Source organism: Capra hircus, chromosome 15, assembly GCF_001704415.2.
Source record: "Capra hircus breed San Clemente chromosome 15, ASM170441v1, whole genome shotgun sequence".
Taxonomy (NCBI): Eukaryota; Metazoa; Chordata; class Mammalia; order Artiodactyla; family Bovidae; genus Capra; species Capra hircus.
Window position 1 is genome coordinate 28269627 of NC_030822.1, and position 15059 is coordinate 28284685.

Sequence of the window (15059 nt, forward strand, 5' to 3'; positions counted from 1 at the left end):
GCAAGGAGATCCAACCAGTCCATCCTAAAGGAAATTAATCCTGAATATTCATCAGAGGGACTGATGCTGAGGCTGAGGCTGAGGCTCCAATACTTTGGCCATCTGATGCAAAGAACTGACTCATTTGAAAAGACCCTGATGCTGGGAAAGATTGAAGACAGGAGAAGGGGACAACAGAGGACAAGATAGTTGGATGGCATCACCGACTCAATGGACGAGTCTGAGCAAGCTCCAGGAGATGGTGAAGGACAGGGAAGCCTGGTGTGCTACAATCCATGGGGTCGCAGAGTTGGACACGACTGAGTGATTGAACAACTGACTAAAAATCGAAGCTGCTTATATAGTGAGGTTACGGAATGCTTTGTGGAGTAGATATTTAGGCTGATTTCTGGAAGACCAAAAAAAGAGCAGTCTTGCAAAGATCTAGAATCATTTTCCAGAAAGAACTAGTGCAAAGGCCCTGGCTCAGGAGAATAAGCGTGGCACGTCTGGAACACCGTACTGAGCGTGCTTGTCACTGTCTCTACGTCTCCACTTCTAGATGAAACTTTTTGAGGGCAGAGATCTAATTTACTGAGTCCACAACAGAGAACAGCCCTGGAGCTCTGAACAGCCATGGCATTATGGTAATAATGAGAATGAATGGGCTGGCCCTTCTGCAGCCCATTCACTTCTTGGAGGACTCTACCTAGGTTGCCCAGTCAGGCAGGGACTTCCTTTTGAGACCAACACCACCCAGGGCAGAGTTGTTGGCAAAAGGAAGTGGGAGAGGTGCCCAAAGTTACACAGCCAGCAAGCAGCAGAGATGGGTCATGAACCCAGTTTCCTCTGTTCCTCTGCCTCGCTGGCCACTCCTCTTCTGTCCTGTGCAATCCACTTGCCCTCTCCCTCCCTGAGCTGTGAGGTCAGGAGCCCCAAGCCTCAGAAGAGATAACCACTGTGTATCAGGACTCTCCTCGGCTCCTGCTCCAAACCGAAGTACAGAGCAAGGACCCTACAAGCTCCTTCTTCACAAAGTCCTGCCCAGTCAGGGAGCCTGAGCTTGTGCCCTCCGGCCCTGGATGTGGATGAGGTCAGACTGAAAGGAAGGCCTCGGGGCTGAAGACTGGGATCCTGAAGGCAGCAGGACAGCAAAGCCCTGGGCTCCATTCTGGCCCTGCAGCCTCCACCTCTCCAGGGGCAGCCAGAGCCACAATTCCCAGAGTCAGCACAGTGGGCCTGCCACACAGTATTATCTCACTATCTGCCAGGATTTGGGGGCCTGACAAGGACTATTAGTAGCAAACAGGGCTTAACAGAAGGAATCCTTGTCCCCAGGGAAGAATGACATGGTAACCTCCGATCCAGTCACCTTCCATGATCCAACAAAATTTCACTGGAAAAGTTTTATTGAAAAAAAAAATTGTACAAATAAGTTCTTGGTTTGATAGCAACAAAGGCTCATTTCCCCACTTTCCTCCCCATTTCTGAAAATCTATAAAAGGAAAAAAACAATGTTCATCCCCATGATGCCTGATCGGAGTCTGCCCAAACCCACCCCCCTCCATGAGCTATTTCTTAACCCCCTCTCAGGGGTCAGACTCACTGTGGGAGTACCTGTCCCAGGGACTGCAGCACCTAGTTTTATAAATGAGGGAAGTTGGGAGAAGATTGGGAGGGGGCTGAGGTGGTGGTCGTGTCAGGAAGAGGGCCCCCATTCCATGAGGGCTTGGCTGAACCCCCAGCTCGATTCCATCTCACAGATGAGAAAGCACTGGGCTATAAATATGAACACTGATTGAGGCAGGCTGGATCCCAGGACTGAGAGCGGGGCTCGACGACTGCCGTCCAGCTCCCATGGGACACGGGGTCTCTGGGCTCAGCATCATGACACCTGGGGGACCGTGTCCAAGCAGAGTGAATCCAGGCCGGGAAGGGCTGCTCAGACACGCAGGAAGCCCCCCGTTTTCCCACCCCCACCCCACAGACTATCCAAGGTCGGTACCTCAGCTCCCCCACCCCCGTAGCACCCATGTGTCTCAGGAGCCTCCCACTGCCCCCTGCCATCCCACACCCACCCTGGGGCCCTACAACTCGTCTCGCATCTTGTCGCCCTTGGGCCGGACTAGGCGCCCGATGAACAGCAGAGAGCCGCTCTGGGTGTCTCGAACCAGGAAGATGAAGGGGTGGTCGGCGTAGAAGAGCTTGGGGCTGCGCAGCTCCTCACGCCCGTAGATGTCCTGGTCGAAGGGGTTGCCGTCCGTGTCCCACTCGAAGGCAGTGGCGTGGAACACGCTGGCCAGGTACAGGTCCTTCTTGCCCGACATGCGAGACAGGTCTGCCTTGTTCTTGTCGATGGCCTCGGTCAGACCCAGCCCAGCCAAGTGTTTCTGTAGAACCAGGTGGATGATGGTGAAGCCATGGTAGGCAAAGTTCCTAGCCCCTTACCCTCCACCCACACCACCCACTGTCTCTCTTCTTCTCTGAGCAGAAGTCACCATTCCCTGGCCACCTTCTGTGTGCCAGACATGGTGTGGAAACTGCAAACCACTTTCCTAATTCTTGACAGCCCTGCAAGAGCTTCCAATCACCACTTCACAGATGAGGAAACCAAGACTCAGGGGGAAAAGGCAGAATATATGCCTGGACCCACTGAGCAGTCTTGACCTGTGGTATGAGTAGTAGACAGCCAGCATCGGCCTCCCCTGGGGGCTTATATGAAATGCACGTTTTCTGCTCCAGCCCAGAGCCTCTGAATCACAGTGTCTGTAGGTAGACCAGGAACCCTTCTTAACCAACTCTCCAGGTAATTCTTGACACACTCATGTTTGAGAAAGACTGACCTAAGGACAGCTCTGACCACATCACTCTGGGGCTTAAAATCTTTCCAGAGTGATATGAAGGCTGGGATTTGCTTCAAGATAACCTGATGGGTGTGATAGTTGATGTTGAGTGATGGATACATGAGGGTTCCTTACATTAATCTATTTTTAATATATGTTAATGTATTTCCATAGTATCTCAAAAGTTAACACACACACACACACTCTCTCTCTCTCTTCTCTCTCTCTTTCCAAGGCTCTGCACAGCCCCTGGAAGCCAAGGACAAGCTCTTTCCTAGGAAGTGTGCTTGCATCACAGTTTCACCCCTAGCATGTACCACTCTGCTCTCCATGCAACAGCTTCCCTGAAACTGCCTCCTCAATAGCATCTTTGTGTCTACCCTGTCTCTGTAAGGCCCTTTAGACGCCACGTCTTCTGGGGAGCCTTCCCAGCCCCACAAGACTGGAGCCACGCAGCCCTGGCCTCGCTCTATCAGTATATGGTCCTGTCGTCTCTCCCACCTGGCTCGGTGCTCCCTCAAGGCAGGGCCCATGTTTGGGGCTCACCCTGCTCTCAGTGCAGAAGAGGCGGTGGTAAAGAACTGTCGGCTGAGTGAACAGCTGCCCTCAGGGCCCAGCTTCTGGAGGACAGTGCACCTCCCCAGCATGGCCAAACCGGCCTGATACCTAGGGGCCTGAGAGTCCAGGTGTCCCGAGAGAGGCATTCGAGGCCCAGCTATTCCAGTCCCCATGACTTTGCACAAATTACCACTTGGAATTTTCCACCTCCATCTACTGTAGGGTGGTAGACAGTGTGTCCACCCAGCGTGCCAGGAAAACACGGGAGAAAGAAGACGAGTCAGGTGATGGCAACTGCAGAACGGGCTGGGGGAGTGTCAGAACAAGCCCAGGAGGGAGACGGGTGTGGCTTCTCTCTGGAAACCTCATGCTGTCTACCGCACAGACCACACAAGTTCTACCAGCCTCCAGCTTGGAGTCTAAGCCCCATCTCATCTCAAGCTTTCTCCTCCACACTCCCTCAGCAGCAAGTCTGAATCAATTCTGCAGGCAAGCGATCACCTACAGAAACGTTTCTGGAACCTAAGGGAGGAATGAGATGAAAGTTTTCCTTTTTGAACAGAGAAAAAAAAAAAAATCTCTCCTGATTGACAGAAAGGCCACCCTGAGTCTCCACCTGAGAACTGCAGCCCCAGCACTTACTATCCAGGGTAACCTGAGCAAGTCACTGCTTCTCTCTGAGCTGCTGCCCACCACCCAGGGTGGTCATGAGGGGGAAACGATGCTTAGCAGGTTGGTTAAGTTTCCAACCAAGTGACTCAGAGCTGAAAGCTATTATTAGTCTTACTAGTGCATGGGGAACAATCCTCCAGCTTGAATAGTGGAGGCATACCCTAGAGACATTGCGGGTTTGGTTCCAGACCACCACAATGAAGTGAATATTGCAATAAGTGAGTCACACAAATTTTTTGCTTTCCCGATGCATATAAACGTTATGTTTGCACTATAGTCTATCAAGTCTGCAACAGCATTATCCCTTAAAACAATGTATGTACCTTAATTAAAAATGTTTCATTGCTAAAAATGCTAACCATCATCTGAGTCTTTAGGGAGCTGTAATCTTTTGCTGGTGGAGGGTTTGAAATATTGAGAGAATTACCAAAATGGGACCCAGAGACATGAAATGAGCAAACGCTGTTGGAAAAGTGGAGCCAGACTTGCTTGATGTAGAGTTGCCATAAATCTTCAAAAATTTGTAAAAAAAAAAAAATTGCAATAAAGAAAAGCACGATAAAATGAGGTATGCCTACACCTTGTGCTAAGAGGCAGCACAATGTAAGATTAAGGACATGGCTTGATGCTAAATGTCTGAGTTAGTGACTGTATGACTCTGGATAAGTTATTCAACTTTTCTGAGCCTCAGTTTCCTCATCTGTAAGATAAGGCTGATAGTCCTGCCTAATATGGTGTTGAGGATTAAGAATTTAACACATGCAGAGTGCTTAGGAAGTGTGCCTGGCACACAGCAGGTGCTCAATTATACTTAAGTATTGATGTTGTCACCATCTTCCCAAAGGCAGGGACCCATGCCCCCCTCCCTTGGCACAGCCCAGTACTGCCTGGACACCCAGAGGGGCTCAGGACAGACCCGCTGAGCTGGTGACAGACCACCCCCCTGCCCAACTCTAAGCCCTGCAGGCCCCTGAGTTGGGCCTCCCCTCACCTGCAGGTCGTGGGTCACCTCCACGACTCCCTTGGGCAGGGAGATGGCTACAGCCTTCTTCTGCATCTTGCCCATCCAGACCTTCAGCTGCTCTTTGGTCAGCAGCTTTTCCAGGCGCTCAAGGGGCTCCACGTGGTGGGGCATGATGATGATGAGGCTGGACAGCTTGTGCGCCAGCGGCATCTCCACCATCTGCAGCTTCTCCTTCTCGTCGTCATAGTAGTTGTAGAGACCTGGGAGAAAAGCCGAAAGGGTACTGGGCATGCTGTGGGGCGAGGGCGGGCCAGGCCCTCAGCACCCTCGGACCCTCACATTGCCCACCCGCCCGGCCCACCCTACTCTGCAAGGCACCTACCTGTCCGGTGCATCATGGTGACACCCACGGTATAGGAACGGGTCACCATGAAGCCTCGGTTGTCCACCATCTTGTGGTGGAATCTCTCGTCCCAGTGCGCTGTAGCAGGAAGTAGAACACAAGATCAGAAACAGATGCGCTGCTCCCCTTACCCTGTAAACACATTCTCCCAACTGAGCATCCCAGATGATTCACCCCTGCCACAGGCCTTCGTTCCAGTCTTTGAGGTTCAGCTGCAGCCCACCTCCTCGCTGTGCACCCAGTCCCCTAGAGTACATGCTCCTGCTTTCGGAATGGGGACATGCAGCCTGAAGACAGTGCTCTCTACACATAGTCAGGGCCTGGCAGTTTCCACATGACAGGAAATATCTCCAAACGGAGGATCCTCAGTCCAGCCACTGCCATGTCCACCTCTACCCTGACCCCTGCCAGGCATTTGGGAAACACGTGCTGAGCTGAACTCCCCACACCCCCTGCCAGCTGAGGTTTGTGCCCCAAGATTGCCTTTAATTCTTGTCTGCAAGCCCTGTCCCTGTGACCAAAGAACATGACCCCCAAAACCTTGCATTTGTGACAGTGGCCTGAGTCCTGACCAAAGTCACATCCAGACCCGTGTTCAAATTCAGTCTCAGTCACCAACTGGCTGCAAGACCTTTCACCGCTCCTATCTTGGTCCCCTCATTTGTCAAACAGGGGCACCTCATCCTCATAGCAGCCTGTAAGAGCAACAGTGCTATCCATATAGATACTCAGAAGTACACATTAAGCCCGAATCAAATCTTCAATTCAAGATGCACTTGGACATGAGTCTGGGTTCTCTCCTCCTAGTTCGGCCTGTTTTATCACCTATGAAATGGAGGTAACACCTCCTACCCTCAAAGTTGCTTTGAGCATTAGGCATGATCACAGGTGTGGAGCCAGCTCATTACTGAGGCAGAAATGATTACTGAATTTAATTCCAAGACAATCAACAGCACTCTGATGTGATGCGACACATCCTATGGAGTCCTTCGGCTGGGCTTGTATCTGTGTCCCATTCCTTTAGACACAACACTGTGCTGTGCCGTGCTGAGTCGCTCAGTCGTGTCTGACTCTGCGACCCCATGGACTGTAGCCTGCCAGGCTCCTGTGTCCACCAGGATTCTCCAGACAGGAATACTGGAGTGGGTTCCCATGCCCTCCTCCAGGGGATCTTCCTGACCCAGGGATCGAATCCAGGTCTCTCGCATTGTTCTTTACCATCTGAACCACCAGAAAAGCCCAAGAATACTGGAATGGGTAGCCTATCCCTTCTCCAGGGGATCTTCCTGACCCAGTAATCCAAGTGAGGTCTCCTGAATTGAAGGCAAATTCTTTACCAGCTGGGCTACCAGGGAAGCCCCAGACACAACACTACACCTCCCTAAACCTAGTTTGTCATATATAAAGAGTTCAATAACTGCCTCCCTCCATGTCCACGGGTTGCTGTTAATGAGGACTGGTGCTTGGCACAGAAATACTGATTGATCGGACTTGCCGGGGGCGGGGCCTCAGGGAGAGGAGACCCCGCCCCACCCTGCCCCGCCCCACTGGACTCACGCTTGAAGAACATGGCATTGACTAGCAGCGCGCCATCGGTGCGCTCCACGTCCTTGGTGACCTCGGGCAGCTTGCCGTCGGTGGTCTGCGCCGCCCACTCGTTGATGGACTGCAGGGCGCTCCGCTTGTCGCGGAAGTTGATCTTGGAGTGCTCACAATTGTAGTGCTGTTTGCTGCTACGCACGAAGTCCTCTGCGAAGCTCACGGAGCTGGGCCCATACAGGCGGCTGCCCAGCTTCCAGGTGACGTTGCGCGCCGTGCTGTTGCTGAGCGAGCGCAGCAGCTCGCCCAGGCCCGCGTGCACCTCATCGTCGCGCAGCTGCTCGGCGCTCAGCACCGCCTTGGCCTGCGACGCCGTGGCCGCCTTGCCGCCCAGCGACACTAGCCCCAGGGACGAGGCCACCACCACCGGTGACAACAGGATGTTCTCCACCGCCTGGTCCTTGGCCATGGCCTGGTATAGGCTGAAGGCCAGGCCGGCGCTGCGCTCAGCCAGCGTGGCCGCCTTGGGGCTCAGCTTCTCCGCGGTGCCCGGAGCTGCTGCAGCCGCGGGTTTCTTCACCTCAGCGGCCAGGGCCCTGGCCAGGAGGCAGATGGTGCTGATGAGCAAGAGGGCACGCATGGCTGGGAGGTGGGCTGTGAGCACCGAGGAGGACCTATGAGGGTGGCAGAGAGAGGGCACTCCTGAAGCCCCAGTTGTTCTTCCCCTGCACCCATCCCCACCCTTCTGGCTGCCACGGAGTCCCCTGGAGACGGGAGTGGGAGAGTCCAGAGCTCTGGGGAGCCCAGACCTAACTCCAGGTTGCCCGAACTGGGGCTCTCCATCTGCCAGATCTCTGAGGCCTTCTTTGACTCCTCATCTAAAGCAAGCAAATAGCCACCTCAGCCGTATTTATTTCTTACACTGAACTTAACATTTACACTCATGTGTCTGTTACATATTGTTTCCATCACAGACCTGGAAGTCTGTGTCCTCCAGGAGGGCAGGACACACAGCCCGTCTGGCCCCCCTTTATAGTCCCCTGTGCCCAGCATGCAACAGGCCTCAGCTATTCCTGAATGAACAGAAACCAGGGCCACTTGGCCAAACCCAGGCTCTTCAGTTTGCTGAAGGTTAGCTCAGATCTCTTACAACCCTGGGACCCTTTTCCAGTGGGTGGGGGAAAGTGGGAGACGAGCTGAGGGTCTGCATGAAACTCAGGGGCCTGGACAGAGGATACCATGTGGGCGGAGGTGCAGTGTTGCTCCCCCATGCCTTCCCTTCTGCGCTGGGATGTTAATGAGTCACTGGTAGGTTCACTGATTAAATGAGAGAGAACCCAGATGCTCTACTCTGCTGCCCCAAAGGGTGACCTTGAGTCTGAAAATGTGCATGTGTGTGTGTGGCCACCCCTCACTAAGTCTCGGGCTCCCATTTTCCAAGTTGTATGGGTCTTGGTCTCCATGCCCAGGCCTCTGCCTTCGCAGGACGTGCCTGCCTACCACCCCTTGAGCAGATGGGAAATCCCCAGGACAAAAGCAGGAGGGGGATAGGAGGTGGGGTAGGTTTCCTGAGAGGAAGGATATTAAGGGACAGGGCACGTTACAGCTCAAAGGAACACTGACACCCGCTCCCGTTCACCAGAGGCTGGTGGCCAGCTGTGTATTCAGTCTCCCAGGAAGCAAGGGCCACTCAGATTCCATTCTGCCCTCCCATCCCCATCTGGCAGAGATCGCCGCACATGCCCACCTACACTGCGGCTTCAGGACTGCCATCCTCAAACCACAGCTGTCGCAGGGTCCCCTACGACAAGCCCCTCCCCCCTCTCTGGGGCCTCCCATCAGGACAGTCTCTCCACATTGACTTATTTCCACACTCGCCCCACTTTGAGATCATTTCCACCTCTCCTTTGGACAGCACAAAGGAAGACGAAATGATAGGGCAAAGAAAAGGGCTGGAAGGAACTGTGGTAGAAGCTGGGATCCCACTGTGCTGGCACATCCCAACTCGTGGTCCTCAAGGTGGGAAACTCAGAATCCTGGTGAACGACCCTCAGTATTTGGGAAGGAGGGAAGGCCACCAAGACCCACAACTGCCTGGGAGAAGGTACCAAAGAGAACTGTAGCCTAAAGTAGGGATTGCATAGGTAATGTAATTGCATAGGTTTTACCCTATAGAATATCTCTGGGCCCAGGTCACCTTCCTCCCACCAGGCCTAGAGCCTCAGAGGCAGAGGGCCTATATAATTATTGTACAAACAAGGACACTTGGACACTTAAGAGAGTAAAATGGTAATCAGTTCAGTTCAGTTCAGTTGCTCAGTCGTGTCTGATTCTTTGCGACCCCATGAACCGCAGCACACCAGGCCTCCCTGTCCATCACCAACTCCCAGAGTTCACTCAAACTCATGTCCATCAAGTCGGTGGGAATACTACTAATTATTATGCCAGGACAACAGGCATATGGTCATCCTATTCAAAGGCCGCCTTTAGTCCAAACAGCGGATGCCAGAGCTTGGACCTCTGCAGAGGACACCAGCATCCTCCGGAGAGATAATCTTGGAGCCCAGTTCACAGTCCTGCCACGTGGCAGGCACTATCTTGACAGCCCCCACCCCCAGCCAACCAGAACCTCAAAGGGCTGGGAGGGGCTTTTCAAGAAAGCTCCAAATGACTAGTTTGGGATTCCTCAGGCAGCCACATAGCTGCGCTCCTGTTCCTACTGCCGGCTCCAGCTCCGGGTGACGTGGCAGGCTGGAAACTGAATTATCTCCACCCGCCTGCAGAGGGGGGCTTCCAGCCCGGGAAGCCGGAGGCCTGGGTTCAGGTCCCAGGGCGTGGGGTGCCACGGAGCCTTTCTGGCCCTAGTTTCGAGACCACAACATCAGACTTTGCAGGGAGATGTGCGGCGAGGGTGAAGGGCTGTTAACCCAGTGTCAGGAACAGAGGAAGGCAAGTCACTGCAAGCAAGCCAGCCTTCCACAGCCCAGCCCCTGTTGCCACAGAGAAATCCCAGCCCTGAGGCCAAGGTTAGATGATTTATGGTCCCACAAAGAAAAATACACAATCACAGAACCAAGGCCTGTCCCCACAGCTAGCCAGAAGGAGACTGGATTCCAGGCTTTTTAAGTAGATGAAAGGGAAGCAGATTGGCAGAGGGGTGGGAGCACCAGAAAGGGTCTCAAACACTGGAGGAGGTCTAAAGTACCTTGAAACTGCCTCAGGGGGAGGTCAAGGCCTGCCTTTTTCATTCTGAAAGAAAGCAAAAGAGTGAGGAGGATGGGGTAGGGCAGAGCTGGGTGGCGGTGAGGACAGGCCTGGAAGGCCCAGCCCCGCTAAGGGACCCCCATCTATTCTGCCCCTGGCAGAAGGCAGGCACAACCAGCTCCAGATCTGGGGGAACTCGGACGTCATCCACTTCACTGCATAGCAGGAGAAACTGAGGCCAGAGAGGGGCAGGGAGCCACCTCCATCCTCAAGGATCAGTGGGGGTCGGGCTTCCTAGCACAGGGCTCCCTCCTCCCAGAAGCTCCCACAGAGCCCCTCCAGAGGGCTGGATTCAGTGTCCGGTTACAGCCAGTTTTTAAAAAAAACATTTCTGCTGGGAATCCCAGTGCCCAGAGACAAAAGGAGGGGACCAGGAGGCCTCAGGAAGGGGGGATGGGCAGATGAACTGTCTGAGGGCAGGAGGGTGTGGTCCCAGCCAGAGACTTCCAGAGAACCAAAGCCCCCAGATTTTCCTGCAGCCTCCATCCGGGCCCTGCAGACCAGAGGGACCAGCCGGAAACCCTGGAAGAGGCGGGGCCAGGCTTTCTGGCCATGCTGGAAGCCGGTTTCATTCTTCTCCCTCCACTCCAGTCACCTCAGGAATGTCCCTAAGCTGGGGGCAGGGAACCCCGGCCTTTGAAGTAACCTTAACGCTGCAGTGACTCCAGGAACCAGGTGGCGGCGGACAGAATTAGAGCGGGTGACCAAAAGCATTCTAGGGAGCCCCCTCCATCCCTGTCCGTCCTCCCTTCTCTGGGGGGATGCAGACCTGGTCACCTCCTCAGCCTCTTTTTGGAGGGAGGTTGGGGAGACTGGTGCTAGCCAAGTCCCTCTTTTAGTTGCCATCACCTAGGCATACAGGCTGCTGATCAGAAATGGAGTCGCGGTGGGTGACTCCTCCCAAACCGTGGGGACTCCGAAAGCCAAGACAGGCTCCAGGAAAAGTCAAGGTTATTTCACCTCCTCTCCCCACTACCCTTCCTCAGGAGGCTCAGATTCCCCCCATCAAGCCTGTGAGGAGGCTGGTCCACTGGCCCTTGGGCCTCAACCCACAGCTGGAGGCACAGGGACATGCAAAGCCAGCCTGGCCTCCGTGTTCTTGCTGGAAGGAAATGCAGACCCGGATCCTCCCTCCTTGATCCTGCAGAGAGAGGAGCCTCAGCATCGTGGCCCCCAGCCCGCCTGTTCCCTCCTGGCCACCACCACTCCTGCCCCACACTTCTGGGGAACCCTGCACTTTCTCCGGGCCCTGGGAGTGTCCCGACTGCCCATCCCGGCTCCATCGCGGCGGTGGCCCTCAGGCTCTCTCCGCCGTCACCATCTAGTCTCCATCTCCAACTCTCCAGCTGCCCCCAAAAGTGCTGGGACTCCAGTCTGCGGGCTTAGTCTGTGGCTCTGGTTGGCCCCTAAACCCTCGCCCGGGCCGCTCTCCCCTCTCATTCCCTTGAGTCCCCCTAAAAAACTCCCCCTGCTCCCCGCCGCTCCCCCCGGGCCACCCCCGCCCCTCACCTGGCCGGGCTGCAGGGACCGCAGTCACAGTGCCACACTGGAGCCGCGAACGGATTCCACTCTCCGCCGCGCCCCCGCGCTCCAGATCTATATATGGCGTTCCCCCACCCCACCTCCCGCCCGTCCCGAGAAACTTCTGGAAAGTTGGAAAAGCTTCCGGAGGGCGCCCCTGCCTCGCCAAAAAAAGCCAGAGACCTCCCCCAAACCACCCGGGCTTCCGCCCCCTCCTTCTGCAGGCAGTCAGCCGGCCCCTGGGTCCTACTGCCCTGCTTATCGGACGCGATCGCAGCGCCCAGGAGCTCCGTGCTGGGCGCCCGGGGCCCGCACGACTGCGGAGCGAGCGGGCATCCTTCGACTCAGTTGAGACTCTTGAGTTCGGACCGCTTAGATGAAGGGGACACGGGGCTCCCTAGTGAGAGTTCCGATCGCTTAGACACAGGGCTTCAGGGTCCTCCTCGCTGGAGAGGAGCCGCCACACCCCAAGGCTCTTGGCACAAGCCGGCTTATCCCTGATCTCACACCTTCCAGCTCCCCTAACCCGACAGCGGATCTGCCTTCAGGAGGATCCACTCCCCCATTCTCGAACTGAAATTGGGCCCCCCTGCCAGCCCCCTCCTCTCCTTTCTCTCAGGGGAGGTGGTCAGAGGTTGGGAGGCAGCACCCTTCTCCGTCTTCAGTTTATCCTGAACACCTTGGAGCTCAACCTCAGGGACCACCTTAACAGGAAGAGTGGCAGCCAGTTCCTGTACCTGGCCTTACCGCAAGAAGGTCTTGGAGACACCTGGGGAACACCAGGCAGTCTGGCTGGGCCTGAAAGGGTGCACGAGGAGAATACCCGGGCTGACCTTTAAGTAATATGCTGTGTGACCGTAAGGAAGTTACTTTCCTTTCTGGGCCTCAGTTCCTTTGTGAAATGTCATTCGTTGCCTCCTTTCCTAGTCTGTCTCTGTCTCTCTCTCCTTGGTCATCCCTACCCCCTCCCTATCTGAGTCCCCTCCCACAGGTCTCACTATCAGCTCCTCTCCCCTACCGTCCCACAACTGATAGCCTCTGGAGCTCTGAGCTAAGCTGGGGTATTCATTTCTGTTCCAGGTGCAGAAGAGGAAGCCAAGAACAGGAAAAAGTCCCTGCCCTTGGGATGAATATTCTTAGGAGGGTCCGTGCGTGCGTGCTAAGTCACTTCAATCATGTCCCACTCTATATGACCCCATGGACTGTAGCCTGCCAGGCTCCTCTGTCCATGGGGATTCTCCAGGAAAGAATACTAGAGAATGCCCTCCTCCAGGGGATCTTCCCAACCCAGGGATCAAACCCACATCTCTTATGCCTCCTACCTTGGCAGGCAGGTTCTTTATCACTAGCACCATCTGGGAAGCCCTGTTAGGAGGGTATGCATATCTTAGTAGGGAACTTGAGAAGGCAGATTATTTAGGACATCCCCACCCCAAATCTTTAACAGGGAAATCATAGATAGCCCCATGGGCCCAGTATGGACAGGAAGGGACAGAATAGAGAGACAGTTCACTCACTCACTCATTCAGTCAGTCAACAAACTGTGCTGAGTATCCTTATTCCAGGTGCATCTCTGGATCTTGGGGAGTAAACTTAGGCCCACACTCAGCAGATGAATCATTCGGGTCCCTAGCTGCAGAGGTGAGGGGAGGGCCTGTTCTGGCCACCCTAGCCAGGTGGTGGTGGTGACTAATTTCTCAGTCTGACTTAGGCTGCTAGGCTGCTGGTGTCCACAATCTGATTACAAGGACTGTGGCAAATCTTAGATCCCAAGAGCTTTAGTCTCTTCAAATCAAAGTCAAAGAATCAGAGATTACTAGAATCTTAAGGTGGTCAGCACAGAATATGATATTCCTGTGGGATCTTTGAATTCATCTAAGGAATCTTAGAATGTTGAATCTCAATCAGGGACTTCCCTGGTGGTTCAGTGGTTAAGAACCCTCCTTGTGATGCAGGGAACAAGGGTTCGATCCCTGTTCAGGGAACTGAGATCCAACATGCCTCGCCTCAACTATTGAGCCCACCTGCCACAACTAGAGTCCTTGGGCCACAATGAAAGATTGTGCACAATGCAGTGAAGGTCCCACGCGTGCTGCAACTAAGACCCAATGCAGCCAAATAAATAAAATTTTTTAAAGACTCAAAGTCAAAGAATCTTAGAATAAAAATATTGAGGACTCTGGACTGCGAGGCATCTTAGAGGTCATGAGTTCTTGTCTGCAGCCGCAGGCAGAAGTCCTCTCTGAACCCCAAAAGGCAAGAATCCCAAAAAGGCAAGCACCCAGGCTCCTCCAAGAACAGGGAGCTCACCTCCCTCGTAGGCAGCCCAGTATCCTTTTCTTTGGACAGTTCTGATCATTGACAAACTCTCAGCCTCAGGGTGGTGTCCATATCTTTGACCTGGCTGTCCTGGTTTTCATGTACTTCCTCCTGCCTCGTCTGTGTATTGCTTTTAAGAAGTCCTTGCTATTCGAGGAAACTGAGGAAACCACCTGGGTCCCAGGCCCGTCCACCCTCTAGCCCACCCCCCATCCCACCCTCAGTTTGGACCTCAGGTGGTTACTGACCAGTCAGCTAGTGAAGTGAAAGTCACAAAGCAGCCCGGGAGTGAAAGCTCTAAAGCTAAAGCTCTTGGGATCTAAGATTTCCCACAGTCCTTGTAATCAGACTGTGAACACCAGCAGCCTTTGCCACTCTTTGCCACCCCATGGACTATACAGTCCATGGAATTCTCCAGGCCGGAATACTGGAGTGGGTAACCTTTCCCTTCTCCAGGGGATCTTCCCAACCCAGGGATCAAACCCAGGTCCCCCACATTGCAGGCGGATGGCTCAGATGGTAAAATGTGTGCCTACAATGCAGGAGACCCGGGTTCGATCCCTGGGTTGGGAAAATCCTCTGGAGAAGGAATGGCAACCCACTCCAGTACTCTTTCCTGGAAAATCCCATGAATGGAGGAGCATGGTAGGCTACAGTCCATGGGGTTGCAAAGAGTCGGACACGACTGAGCGACTTCACTTGGTCTTCACTTGGTCTTTACCAGCTGAGCCATAAGGGAAGCCTGGCCAGTCAGCTAAGCGTCCATCAAAGCTAATAGAAAGGAGATGTTTGTCTTGATTACCGGCAGGTCCAGATGTCTGAATCCCACAGAGATTACCTTTGCTCTATACCTTTTCTCTAAACTCAGCTCTCCGAGGCCTCACCAGAACTCTGGGAGGAAGCTGAGTGCTACAACTCTCAGGGACCGCACCTAGGGGGCAGGGTAAACTGAAGCGCATGCTGTTAGATAAGCCCAGTACCTTAGAAGGTCAGAGTA

The 15059-nt window shown here is 54.2% G+C and overlaps 1 protein-coding gene across 2 annotated transcripts; it reads right to left on the minus strand.

The window, feature by feature from the left end:
- On the minus strand, nt 1371-11874 carry SERPINH1 (serpin family H member 1). 2 transcript variants are annotated; one of them, XM_018059337.1, is made up of 6 exons: nt 11732-11845; nt 10164-10207; nt 6977-7632; nt 5399-5497; nt 5044-5276; nt 1738-2369 (listed from the first exon to the last, which is right to left on the minus strand). In XM_018059337.1, the coding sequence occupies exons 3-6, from the start codon at nt 7596-7598 to the stop codon at nt 2067-2069; spliced, it is 1257 nt and encodes a 418-aa protein (XP_017914826.1). In that variant the 5' UTR covers nt 7599-7632; nt 10164-10207; nt 11732-11845; the 3' UTR covers nt 1738-2066. The 2 variants fall into 2 exon arrangements, with proteins under 2 accessions (XP_017914825.1, XP_017914826.1); XM_018059336.1 differs by lacking the exon at nt 10164-10207 and having other exon boundaries at nt 1371-2369; nt 11732-11874.

Bases quoted from the DNA above. Each gene is read 5' to 3' on its own strand.
- SERPINH1 (XM_018059336.1), bottom strand. From the start codon at position 7,598: ATGCGTGCCCTCTTGCTCATCAGCACCATCTGCCTCCTGGCCAGGGCC. The intron at 5,498-6,976 runs GTGAGTCCAGTG...TTCCTGCTACAG, and splicing joins CAATGCCATGTTCTTCAAGC to CGCACTGGGACGAGAGATTC. The intron at 5,277-5,398 runs GTAGGTGCCTTG...CTTTTCTCCCAG, and splicing joins CACCATGATGCACCGGACAG to GTCTCTACAACTACTATGAC.